Source organism: Rhea pennata, chromosome 13 (assembly GCF_028389875.1).
Source record: "Rhea pennata isolate bPtePen1 chromosome 13, bPtePen1.pri, whole genome shotgun sequence".
In the NCBI taxonomy this organism is placed as follows: domain Eukaryota; kingdom Metazoa; phylum Chordata; class Aves; order Rheiformes; family Rheidae; genus Rhea; species Rhea pennata.
The window spans coordinates 23,293,095-23,305,932 of NC_084675.1; the positions used below are offsets into that span (position 1 = coordinate 23,293,095).

The 12,838-nt window shown below is 60.7% G+C and overlaps 1 protein-coding gene across 4 annotated transcripts in view; it reads left to right on the forward strand.

Annotated features, from left to right (window-relative positions):
- The first annotated feature begins 57 nt into the window (after positions 1 to 57).
- WWP2 (WW domain containing E3 ubiquitin protein ligase 2) overlaps positions 58 to 12,838 on the forward strand; it is a 49,127-nt gene continuing 36,346 nt past the window's right edge. For 2 of the 4 annotated variants that reach the window (XM_062586079.1, XM_062586081.1), the window contains exons 1-4: positions 58 to 97; positions 2,986 to 3,070; positions 4,113 to 4,260; positions 4,584 to 4,702. In XM_062586079.1, the coding sequence (XP_062442063.1) occupies positions 3,001 to 3,070; positions 4,113 to 4,260; positions 4,584 to 4,702 (337 nt within the window). In that variant the 5' untranslated portion in view covers positions 58 to 97; positions 2,986 to 3,000. Of the gene's footprint in view, positions 98 to 2,985; positions 3,071 to 4,112; positions 4,261 to 4,583; positions 4,703 to 12,838 lie in introns of those variants that run through there. The other 2 variants (XM_062586082.1, XM_062586083.1) reach the window with 2 other exon arrangements.

Below are 12,838 nucleotides of genomic sequence, written 5' to 3' on the forward strand. Positions count from 1 at the left end.
CCGCGTGACCCGCTTCCGGGCCGCGCGGGTCAGGTGACGAGCGCGGGTCACATGACGGCGGTCCCTGGAGCCGGAAGTGGGAGCGCAGCGGCCGCCGGTAACGGGGGCGCTGGGACGGGGCGGGACAGGGCCGGGGTGGGGGGACGCGGCTGCGCGGCGCTGCTCGCTCCGCCCCGCGGGGCCCGGGGCCTGGTGCCCGGTGCCCCCCGGTGCTCCCGATGCTGCCCGCGGCAGGGCCGTGCGCTGCGCCGCGCCCGGGGCGCGGGTCCGCCCGTCCCCGGGGGCCCGGACGGGCCTCACCGGCGGCCCCCGGTTCCTGCGGAGCGGCAGGCCCTAGCTGGGAAGGCAGGAAATCCTGTACAACAGCGGGGGGGGGGGGTCGGTGAGGTGCTGACTGCTGGGGGAGATCAGGCAACGGGGCAAAACCGGGGAAAGGAGCTAAAGTGGGAAAAAGAACAAAGACTGAGAAAAGAAAAAAAGAAAAAACCCGAGGAAGCCCAGCCCGAGGGCCGGGCTGTTTGCTGTCGCCGTATGCGAGCAGTGGCCTGCGGCGCGGGCTGTCACCGAGGAGGGGGAAGCAGCAGCTCTCCCGGGCCTGGCGCGGGCCGAGAAGGGGCTTCCAGGTGCTGGCAGCCCACGGAATTGCCCTGCCAAGCCCTGGTAGAGCAGCAGAGGGGCTGGCGGGCACCTGGGGCGAGCTCGCTCGGCGAGGGGCTGGCATTTGGAGAGCGAAAGCAGTGCCTCGTATTGAGGGAGCGGAGACCCGCATCCCTGCTGGCAGGGAACGAGCCCTGGGTAACAGTAACTTCTGGGGTCAGACCGCTAATGCTAATGTAAGAAACGCACTGCAGCGCAAGCTCGCGTGTCCGTCTCGGCCCGTGTCTGATCGCAGACAGTGGCCGCAGGAGATGCTGTTTGGGGAGGGCACACGAGCCTGGCCAGTTTCTGTGGTCCTTGTTAATGGCACTAATGAAGTAAGCTGCTAAGGCAGAGGTGGGGACTCACAGCACACACACAGAATAACTATATCCTAAGGGAAGGACAGGGTGATCTGTGGGCAGAATAATTGGAGTAGGAATAACTGTAATAATAGCAAATGCAATTAGTTTCATAAAAAGATCTCCTTCTATAAGTAAATTCTTACCATTGGGAGCGAGGGGGGAGGGATAGGCGTGTATTAGCGAGCTGTGACCCAGCGATCTGGCAGAGCCAAGGTGGTGCTAGGGTGGCACGGAGAAGGAGATGGGGAGTGAAGACCCTGTGTTACAAGAGGAGATTTAAGGAGGAGCTGGCGGTGCCTGCCCGCGTTTGGTGGCCTGACCGACTGCGCCAGCCCCGGGGGCCCTTTGCTGCGGCGGTTTCTCCAGCAGGATGGCAGCACTTGGAGAGTTGGGCTGCTTGTTGGGCGTGGAGGGGATGGGGAAGGAGAGGGAGCTGTGCAGAGAGCTGGAGTTGGAGATGTGCTTTTCCCCCCTTTTTTGTACTTCTTTTTCCTGAGGGGAGAAGGTAGGAGGGAGAGGCTGGCAGGGACTGGAATCTAGAGCTGGACCCGAGTCCAGAGTGGGAGGGGGTCGGGTTTGACTGAGTGTGAGCTCTTGCTGCTGCCTTAGGCAAGAGTTGAGGCTCTCACGTCCGCACCTGCCTGGGGGATAAACAGCGAGCGCCTCCGTCCGTCCTGATGTCGGGTGTTTACGTGGGCAGGCCCCTGTGGCCTGGACCTTGTAGCTTACTGCAGGCGCCGCTTCTCTGCCGCGGGACTGTGTTAGCTTGGGCTCAGCGGGTCCCTCCCAGCGCCTCTGCCTGTGCAGTGCAGGCAGGGATGACTGCTGCCTGCGGGCTCAGGAAGACGGTGGGAATCAATAGCCTGCTCTGCTGGGCCCAAACCACGCAGCCGTGCTTACGCGTGGTGCGTGGCCGTGCACTTCCGCTTGGTTGTCAGTCCTTTCGGCCGAGGCGCAGCCACGCGTTTGCCGGCGTCTCTGGCCCTCCCTGCCCAGCTGCGCGCTGCCAGCTCCCCTGCCCCGGGCAGGCGTCTCGGAGGCAAGGTGGTGCGAGGCTGCAGTGACAGTAACGCAGTGCCCAGAGGAAACGTGAGTCCTTGTGAAGCTGGAGGCCTGGCCTCAGTTTCCTGCGCCGCAGCGTGATCCTTTCCAGTGAACGAGAGCAGCTGTGATTCCTGTCGCTTCTCAACTGCGGCTCCACAGTGTTTTAGGGTGGATTGGACCCGTTTTTCTGTGGAATTTTGTCACCTGGAAAAGACCTCGCCTGTCCTCAAGGGACCAGAGCTTCCTCTCTTCTGCCACAGCGTTCCTGCCTTGCCCTTTCCACAGGATCCTTTGTGCTGTGGCCATGCAGACTGCTCGTGGACCAGGGTTGCTGCTCAGCAGCATGGGGCAGACACCGTATCTTCCTAATGCTTTGGAGGCTGCTCTGTCCTTGTGCTGGTCGTGATCGGCAATGACCTTTGGATCACGGGGAGCTGGAGCTGTGCTGGAGCTGGAGCGCCCGTGGGCTGCCGTCCCCCAGGGCCCTGCCTGGCCAGCCCGGCTCTCTTCAGGCCTTGCAGGTGCTGTTGAGAGCAAGGTTTCTGTCTGTAGGGCGCAGCTTTGCTTCCACCTTGAGTACCTAGTTAAAGTTTAACAGGAGCGACAGGGAACCTGCGTTTATTGGGTGTTTGCGTGTGTGCCAAGCATGTCCCGGGCTGTCTGTGAGGCCTCCCGAGCTGGAGTTGCCGTGGTGCTGGCATGGCGGTAAAGCCTTTGGATGTGCCGAGGAGGAGCTGCCCTCCTCCTGGCGCTCCGTGAGCAACAGGCAGCACCGAGGGCGTCTGCAAACCTTCTTGGTGCGGCAGCTCCGGCGCGCGCCGCTGCTGTTCCTCGCTGCACCCCCGTGCCGCGTGGGTCGCTCATCCTCGCCGCGGTGAGGCCTCGGCTTCCACCCTGCAACGGCGGAGGTGCTGAGGTGTCTCGTGTCTCTGCTTTGCAGCCCGGTGGTGATGACATGGCCTCTGCGAGTGCCAGCACGGCCAGGGCAGGGCCGCCCTGCGAGAAGTCCCAGCTCTCTGTGAAAGGTGGGTCCTGCTGCATCGCTAGAGGTGGGGCCGGCAGCCCGGCGTCTGGGAATGCGGATTTTCGAGTGCATCTGGTCCTGGATTCCTCTGTGCTGGCCTGGGCAGCCAGCAGCTCCTGGAGGGAGGGGAGGTTCCCAGGCTGTGCTCTCCCCGCACCCTGGGGATGGGACTGGGTGCTGGGGAAAGCCAGCACCACGCCTGCAGTCAGATGCTCCATCCTGAAGGAGAAACGGTGAGTTTCCTGGGGTCGGAGGCACTGGCAGCCCTGGCACATGGTGGTGGGGGCAGGGTCCTCCTACCTTGGGAGAGGTTTGTCTAGGGAAACCTGGTGACAGCGTTCCAGTCGTCCATCTTGGCCTCACACTGAGGTCAGTGGCAGAGCCACCGAAGGTGACAGAGGAAGGACACGGTGATCTTGGGGGCCTTCCTCCACATGGGTGCTGCCTTCAGCCCTGGAGCCTTCCCCGGGCATCCCCAGCGCTGGAAGCCTTTGAGAAGCAGAGTGGCTGTCTGCTGAGCTCTGCCTCCTCCTCTTTGCCTTGCCTGCTGTTGGGCTGCTGCTCCGCAGCTCTGCCAGGGCCATGTTTGTGCTCCCATGGCCACGAGATGGCTCCAGACACCCAGAGCTGCATCCCTAGCTCTGCCTTGCACTGTCCTCCTCTGCTGGAGTATTGCCCTGCCCTTCAGGAGCGCCTTGCGCCTGTCCTGGGAGACTTGGAGGCTCACCTGAGTGGGCACCTCATTCCGAGTTGCTCTGGAGAACCTCCTTTCTGCCCCAGCTTGTTCACGGGAGGTGGGAGGCTGGAGAAAGGCAGCGTGCAGGAGCTGGTGCCGGGGAGCACCTCGATCCGGGCCACTGCTGCCATCAGCAGAATTGCTTTCTGCCCCCGCGCCCCCCAAAAGCAGTTTGACTCCTCGCTGCCCGTGGTGCCCCGTGGCCCCCCGGCTGGCAGGCCTGGGTGGGGGGTGCAGCCCTGCCCTGGGGCAGGGGACAGAGGCTCCCCTGCAGCCGCCTGACTCCGTGCCTGTCCCCTCTGCCCAGTTGTGTCCGTGAAGCCCAAGGCGCACAGCCGCCAGTCGCGGATGAACTGCTATGTGGAGGTGGCGGGTGATGGACTTCCCAGTGAGACCAAGAAGACAGGGAAGCAGATCGGGAGCTCTGAGGTGCTGTGGAACGAGATCCTCGTCCTGTAAGTGCCCGTGACCCCCAGGCGCGGGGCTGGCTGCAGCGTGCCTGAGCTGGCCCTGGGCTCCCTGGCGCAGCTTGTCGTAGGGGAACCCAACAGCTGCCGTTGGCTAGGGGCATTCAGGTGTCAGATATTTGCCTCCAGACAGGGACACCGCGAGGGACAGGCAGGCTAGCGAGGCGGAGGGAGGGGGCTCTCCCATCACCCTGTGGCGCTGCCCCGGTCCCTTCTGCTCCCTGCTCCTCGCAGGCCTGGAGCTGCCCGTTGCCTGAGGGCGGAGGGCGGCCAAGGCCGTGCTGACAGCCCCCTTTGTGGTCTCTCTCCAGGAATGTCACGGCTCAGAGTCACCTGGACCTGAAGGTGTGGAGCTGCCATACCCTGAGAAACGAGCTGCTGGGCACGGCCTCCGTCAGCCTCTGGAACCTGCTGAAGAACGGTGGGAAATGTATGTATGAGCCCTCGCCGCGGTGCTCGCCTGGCCTCTGCCCCGAGTCCCGTCCCCTCCGCAGAGGGCAGAGAGGCGGCTCTCTGGGCCAGGGTCACCGCTGCTCGCGGGTGCTGGCGGAGCGCCCTGGGTGAGGCGCTGGCTTCGCGGGCGCTGCTGGCCCGCGGTGGGCTGCCCTGGGCGCACTGCACCCCGTCCTCACCGTGGACCTTCCCCAGTAGGTGTGTGGCGGAGAAGGAGTGATGGCTGGAGCAGCTCCCCGTTCAGTCCCTGGCCCCGGGAGAGAACAAGGCAACATTGTGCGGGCTGGCCCGGCCTGTCAGGCGTGGGGGGCTGGCGTGTGACGGAAGCCATACCTTAATTAGCCAGGGTGCTGCAGCCTGCGCGGAAACACAAACCCCCTCAGCTATTTGCTGCCATTTGTGGTCACCAGAGTGTGGCCCGTGGCGGCAGCTACTGCATAAAGGCCTCCATTCAGGGCTCGGGCTGCGCGCGCGGCTGCGCGGGGCAGGAAAAGGCTCGTTCTCTCTTTTCCAAGCAAAGCTCTGCTACTGGCAAAAGACAGACTTGGTATTGAGAGGGGAGAGGGGCCTCCTGTGCGCCAGAGGGATACGGGGCTGGTTCAGACTCTCCCCTGTGCCAGGGGATGGGGTGAGTTGCTTCCCCTGGCACTGCCAGCAGCAGGCTCTGAAACCGCGGTGGTGTCCCCAGCGCGCCCCTGGGCTGGGCCAGCTGCCGTGCCCAGGGCCCTGCGGGTCCTTGGGGTGCATGGCAAGCTGTCCTCAGCGCCACGGGCTGCCTAGGGCCAGCTCGCTTAGAGCTGCCCCACGGCCTGCTGGCTCACGGACAGGCTCGCGTGCGGAGCTCTCTTGCTGCTCTGCCGTCGCAGAGTCCGTGAGGATCTGGATGTCCGTCCGCCTCTGGGTGGTTCCAGGGTGGGCTGCCTGCCGCTTGGGCTCTCTCTGAGGAAGGCGGCGTGTAGCGTTATCCCCCGAGCATGTGGAGCTGGGAATGCCACCAGGCTGCCTGCCCTGGGGGGTCCCGCTCCGGCTCTCAGCCGCAGGGCGTGCTCCCGTCTGCTTTTCGCCCCGAGCCTCGCACAAGCGCCATGCTTGCGTTCCCAGCGCGGCCGCCCGCTCCCGCCCTACCTGCCTGCTCCCGGCAGCAGGGGCACAATTGGCTCTTTCATTAGCAGGCGTCCCGGGGGGCCATGTGGAAAATGAATGGAAAAGGCAACTGGCTGTTCTAGCTTGTCCGTTAACATGCACCAGAAAAAACGTGTCAGATTTTTCCTTGACACTGCGGGCTGGGAGGGGAGGATTCTTAAAGCTGCAGAGCCCCACTCGGCCGGAAAGGTGCCGCTGCAAGGCGGGAGCAGCTTCTGCTCCTGAGCTGCCGTGTGTCTGGAGAGTTGCGTGCTCTCACTTGCTGTCTCGTCAGCCTGGATCCTCTCCCTCCTTTTCTCTGGGATGCTGACTTGCTACTCTCAACCTTCACGGCTTTGCTCCAGCCTTAGCTCTGTGTTCATCCTCTGGGACAGGGATTGTTGCTGGTCCTCCAGAAGCTCTGTGGTAGCTGAAAGCCTGCATCTCCAAGGAGGCTTGGAGACTTCTTCCTAGAAGGGTTTTCCATACATCCTATCTCCTGTGCTCTCTGGCTCCAGCATCCTCTCCTAGCTGTTGAGAGATGGCGAGCTCAGAGGCCGTTCCTTGGGTATGCCACCTCTTCCCCACGCTGGCCTGGGCTCGCTGGAAGTGGCCAAGTCACATGGGTCCGCAATGCAGGTTTGGGATTTCAAGCTGCTTCTCAAGGGAGAACAGGGATACCTTCCAGTGCGTCTGAGACCCCCACAGATTGCAGTTATCCTAGTTCTTAGGTATGGCTGAGGCAAAGGAGGCTCCCCTGGAGTCTTGTGGGGCAACTGGCCAGCCGTGTGTCCCTCCTTCCCCCTCCCCCCCGTGATGCCATACAGGAGGATCCATGTGCACTCAGCCTCCCTGGACTTTTCAGCTGTCCAGAGCTGGCCAGGTTATGTCCTAATCCAGCCCAGTGACCCTCTGCCTGGGAGAAGGTGCTCAAAGGACTGTGCTCTCTGCCACTTGTGGAGACTCTTGCAGTCAGCATCTGCCTCCTGGGAAGTGCTTAGCAGGAGCAGTTCTCCTCCAGGGGCTATTCTTGGCTGGCAGCAGACCTGTGTTTTAGCTTATTTGGTCTTACTAAGGTTTTCTCTAAGTTACTGATATGTGAGTATAACTGTGACCTTTTGTTTGGATTTCCGTGGTTGTCTTACTTAGTGTGGAAGAATTGCTGTGCTCACCCATTCAGATGGGTGTTTTCTGGCAGGGGTTGTGTTCTCTTTCCTTCTCCGGTGATGACTGTGACAATGTAAGCAGGGCTCCTGCTTGCCGGAGTGAAGCTATAGCTCCCTCTGTTCCTTCTTCTGGTCCTTTTGCCAAGCATGCTTTGCTTCGGGTAGAAGAGCCTCAGGTCTGAGGCCTGGAGCCCAGAAAACGAGCTCAGCAATGAACCCAGTCAGGCCTGAGCTCTTGGGAAGATGGAGAGCTGATAGGCCAAGCTGTCAGAAATGAGCTCCTACTCCAAAAGGGTCAAGCCTTGCTTTCAGGCTTGCTACATTTCCCATTGCCTTGGCAGCCATCTCTGAGGCCTCTTTTCTGGCAGCTTAGCACGCTCCCAGTTTCAGACGGGGGATTGGACAGGGAAATGCAGAGGTGGGTAAGAATGGGCTTAATCGTAGAAAATGAGTTAGAGCCTTCTATGGAGCTCCCAGGGCTCCTTTAAAACAGCTAATTTACGGTGGCACAGCCCCCTGCCCTGGGCCTCTGCTGCTGTGTGCGGCAGAAGAAACTCTTTGTCCTGAGGCTCCAGGAGCTCCTTGGTGCAGGCGTCGTGTGAGGCGGGAGGAGCATCCCCAGGCGGCCGCACAGCTCAGTCTGCGTGCAAGCTGATACTGGGCCATGCTGGTTTTTGCTGGTCCCCCTGTCTGCTGAGCAATGGGTGTCAGGGCAGGCTTTGGAGCAACAGGAATGAGCCAGGCTGCAGCTTGCAAATGAAAGTGCTGGCTTTTATTACTCGCTGCTCGGGTTGCAAGTTACATCAACAGGCTCCTGTTTCTTGAGTGGCACCATATGCCAAGATTTTACAGATCCTGCAAAGCCTTTTCTTTCCATTCTGCTGCACCTCAGGCAGAGCTGCTGGAGCCGCGGCCTTGAGGAATCCTTTCAGTAAGCCAGCAACAAACCCCCAAACCTCTGGAAAGCTGCAGCTGACCCCACTTCATGAATGTGCTGTCAAAGGAGCTCTGCTGCATGGTACAAAAGCAAAGACTCTTTTAGCAAGGAATCATGAAAGCAAATACACAGACTAGCTGAAAGGAACGCTGAATGAGCTGGCTCTGTCAGTCCGGTAAGAGTGGTTGCTGCAAGCTGGTGCCCCGCAGCGTGGGGCTGGACTGTGCCCACTCCGGGTCACCTTCCAGGTGCCATGTTCCGAGTGTCCTGCACTGCTGATGGGACTGTGACCACCAGTGCTGTCCTCTTGTCTCCTGCCTTGTGCCCTGGCCAGCACCAGGCTCTCTTTGAATGGGAAGCTGTTCTCTGCTCCTAAGTCACCGAGTAGGTAGGGTCCGTTGGCTCCAGATGTCTGCCCTGTTCTGCAGACAGTAGCTGCTCCCCGTCAGAGACAGTGGACTCTTTGGCTTTCTCTTTCCATCTCGTCTTTGCTCATAAGGCTGTGATGATTCAGAGGAAAGAAGCAAAAGTCTGAGGTCCTCCTGGTTATGCTCCCTAGCAGTTATGGTAAGTGGAGTGGGACACGGTTACTTTAAGCTGCCCGTGGACCCTCGATTCAGAGCAGCCTCTCCAGTGTGACATGCTGCTCTTTCTCTTCACCCCGGCTCGGCCACTGTGGCTGCAGGATGAGGCACCCAGCTGAAGCCTGGCCCTGCTGCTTGCGCTCTCCTGTGTTGCTGGTATCTGAGACTGGGTCAGTAGCAGGTTAAGACTTCCTGCTGCTGGGGAGAGTGAGGATAATCTGTTCCTCTAAACTCTGGATTGCTCCTTGGCTTATGGATAGCTATGGAAGGTCTGATTCTCCTCCCTCTTCTGAGAGGGATCATGGCTATGGTATGGAGTCGTTCCTTTGGCCACAGATATGCACGGAAGTTAAGCTAGTCTTCACCTGCTGAGCACGAGGGAGGTGAGTCCTGTGCGTGCCGCTGCCTGCTGGGCAGCCCCGTGTTGTGGGGTGGCACAGGGAAGCCTGTGACTGGGGGGGAAGGCAGCATGTCTTGGTGCTCCCCCCGTGCCTGGGAGCAGCCCCCACAGTTGTTAGTTGTTGCTCTGCCTTTTCTATCTCATGCCGGGTGCTTTCAAGGGAGCGCTTTGGCTTTGTGATTTGATTCTTCTGCTGGATTAATCGGGGGTGAATAGGTTGCTGTTTGGAGCATGTGGTTGTGGCGTCCAGAGGATCTGCTCATCTTCTGCCTGAGTAAATGGCAGTCCTGGCTGCTCCGTGCAGGGCTTTCCTTGAGGTGTGACAGCGGATACAGCCTTGGCTGCGTGGAGCCGTTCGAATTGAAACTGGCCTATATGTCTAGTGAAACTGTGCAAAGAGGATTTTAAGAAACGAAAGGGTTGGGAAGCTCAGGCCCTCTATCTGGGAATCTTTCCATCCCCGTGTGAGAAGATAGAGGCACCACGCCCAGGGAAGAGCAGAGGACCTGTCCCCTCCCCACGCCGCCGTTCTGTGATGCTTGTGCCAATGAGCCGTGTCAGATGTGTGCGGTTACGGGAGGTCCCAGGGGGTTTGGGCTCAGCCTGGAGCCTTTATTGCTCTTGCTGCTACCAGCCTTACTTCGTGGAACTGTAAATCTGCTTAATGGGCTGTGTGGGAATTCCAGCTCGCCTCCGCTAAATGGGAGCTCTGATGCTGCGTGCAGGACCCTGGAAGTAGCTGAACTGAGACCTTATTCAGGACCAAATCACCCCCCGACCCCCTCCCAAAATAATAATAATCCCTCTGACATTCTGGCTGCTTGTGAGACACAGGCAGCCTTTGTGCGCAGCCGTTCAGGGGACCCTCTCTTGGTGCAATAGCAATGTCCCTTTGTGCGTCCTGCATGCTGGACGGGGACACTGAATGGAAGGTTCTGCTAGTGTTTATTTTCTTTAAAAAAGCTGAAGGGGGTGGAGAGGGGGAGAAGGAAGCCGGCTGGGAGGTTCATGTTCACATCCTCCACTCGGAGACACCTCGTCTTTGCTGCCACGCTGCCTTCCCCCGTAGGCTGGGAGCCTTCACAATGAGGGTCTGTGCCGCTCCGGCGGGGCCGAAGCGGGGTGGAGAGCACCCCCGGAGCGTGCGGACACGACTTCTGCGTGGCTCAGAGGAAACGCAAATTATTATGGCTTAGAGCAGCCAGGGAGAAACAGTCTGGATTTGTTCTGGTTTGGGCTGTGTTCAGTAGCACCTTCTACCTCGGGCTCTTAAAGCGGTCTGGGAGATCGGTTCCCTTTGGAAGCACGTTGCGAATAATACCTTTAAGGGGACGTACCTCTGAGTGAAATCCCTTGAGTGACGATAGGTGGGTAACAAGCAGCAGCTCAGGCCTCGACTTGCGTGAGCGTTTTCTCCTGCTGTGCCCCCACTGTAGGGGAGGATTGTGGGCACTGAGGACATCTAGCTCCTGGGGCATCTTCACGAGATCTGTGAGTGTAGCTTGTCGTACAGCCCCATCTTCAGCGCAAGCCCCAGGGAGCTAGGCTTCAGGGAATATGTCGAGCACCTCATGTGGCAGAGACCACCCAGAGGAGGAGTGGTGGGCTCTAGTGCGTGGCCAACCCTGTGGCTGGCAGCCCCAGCGAGGTCAGGAGAAGTGGACAGCTGCAGGTGCAGGGAGGTCTGTGCTCGGCTCTCGGTGGCTTCGAGGGCTCTTTGGCCTGGAAGCAGCGTGGCGTTGTCCCTGTGCCAGTGGCTTTGCAGACTGTCCTGTGCAGCCAGCTCACTGGAAAGCATCGAGATGGTCCTTCCTCGCAGGGCACAGCCAGGGACGTGCTGGGGCCTCCCCGTGCCATCCAGGTGCGTGCTCCCGGCAGCAGTGCTGTGACCGAGCTTGACTCGGTCCTGTTCTGTTGCAGTTGTTTCCCTTCCCAGTGGCCGGTCTGGGTTTGTGCTGTCCTTGTCTCGGCCGCACCCCCTCCCCTGCCACCTCCTTGCTGGGGCTCCCCTCCCAGCCGGGGGCTGCCTTCGGCTGAGCCCTGTGGGCCCTGGCTCTCAGCCCCCTGGTTGAGTGTGGCCAGGTGGAACAGTTCCATCCTGCTGCCTCCATCGTCCCCAAGCCTGCGTTGGCATCAGCCCTTGCAGAGCAGTGCTGGGAGCATCCTGCTGCGTGTGCCCAGCTGGTGGGAACTGCGGGCTGGCAACTGGTGGCTGCTCCTGCCAGGGAAGGAAGGAGTAGCAACTCCTTCCTGGGGCTGGCTGAGGGGTGCAAGGCTGCTTCTGGTCGTTCTGGCAATGGCCAGGCCCGCAGCAGCTGCCTCCTGATCCCTCAACAGCACCGTGGTCTCTGCAGCTTAATGCTGGGCCTGGTTCTGTGCAGCAGGCTGCACTGGCCGCTCGCCAGTGCCTTGGGCTGCGTGTGTGGCCCAGCAGACACGGCTGGCCCAGGAGCTTCAACCTGGGCAGTGCAGGAGCACGGAGCTGCAAAGGAAGCTCTCCCTGCCCAGAGCTGCCAGGCACAGCGCACTGGATTGCACTGGGCTGTGCTGGGCTGGTGGCTGGGAACCGTAGGCACCATGTGGATGGCAGTCACACAAGCTTTTGCTGCTCTAGGGACTCCACCAGTGTGCCTCGCCCATGAGCTGGAGATGGGCTGGGGGTCTTGGAGAGCGTGTTGCCCTCATCCTGCCGAGGCTGCTCCCACTGGCAGGTCCTGCACCTTGTCCCTGTTGTTGCTTGGGACAAAGCAGGTTACTAGAAAATGGTGCCGTTGTGTCATAAGCAATCTGTGTATAATAAAAATATTATTTGAGCAAATGAGTCAGGAAGTGTCTGGGCTGATGTCCCAGGCTAGGGCAGCCAAATTCTTCTGGCCTTTGGTGGTGGGGCTGGGTGTTTCAGTCCTGCTGGCTCCGGCAGGGCATTGCTGCAGTTGTGTTAGAGCCCTGCCCGACCGAGGGCCTGGTGTTTCTCCCGTTGCCCCTGGGGAGGCAGGTCCGATTTCCCCCAACAGCTCTGCGGGAGGAGAGTTTGCGTGGGAGAGGCTGCAGGACGCCGCAGGGCTGGAGGGCGCCGCTGGAGAGGGCTGCGGGCAGCCCCTTTGGCTCTCTGGGAGCCGCTGGCTTCCCAGCAGCGTTGGGGATGCCTCTTGCCGCCGCCTGTGTAAAGCGGGGAGCTGGCAGGGAGCCCCGCGGGGGCTGGACGTGGGGCAGGTGTCCGTCGCGGGAGGCCGGCAGCCGTGGCCGCTGCATCCGTGAAGCGGGGCTGGCTCTGCGTCTCGGAGGTGCCGGTGAGCGCTCGGCAGCTGCCGGCCCCTGCTCTGCGCCTCAGCTCGCGGAGCCGGTCAGCTAATGGGCCTCCTTCCCCCGCCTGCTCTGCGTCTGCGAGGGAAGAACGGCGAGTTGTCTTCCCAGGGTGGTTACCTCTGGGCAAAGCTGCGGTGCCCGTCTGCATGCAGGGCTGCGGCTGGCACAGCCTCGCTGGACTGCCAGGAGCCAAACTGGCTCGCAAGGGAGCAGAAGGGAAGCTGGTGGGTTTTTACTGTCTCTGGGAGCAGCTGGGCCTCGTGGCTCCTTCCAGCCCATGCCACCCGCTGAAGCTTCTGCGCAGGCGGTCTGGTGCTTCAGTGGAGCATGTTGTGAGTGTGTCTGGGGCAGCTCTGGTACCTGTTGTGCTCAGTGGAGCAGATGCATGAAGAATGTGGGTGGAGGGAAGTCGGCAGGATTTTCTTGTGTCACTTATCTGGGTTTTCTGGGTGGGAAGAAGGTATCCTCTGATTCTGAAAGATGCTGTCTGCTCCTGTGCTGCAGCAAGCCAGGGCTTCAGTCACCCTCTGGCATGGAGCTGTTGGTCTGCTTCATGTCCTAGGCATCTGCTGGAGTTTGTCCTTCCTGCCTTGCTAGT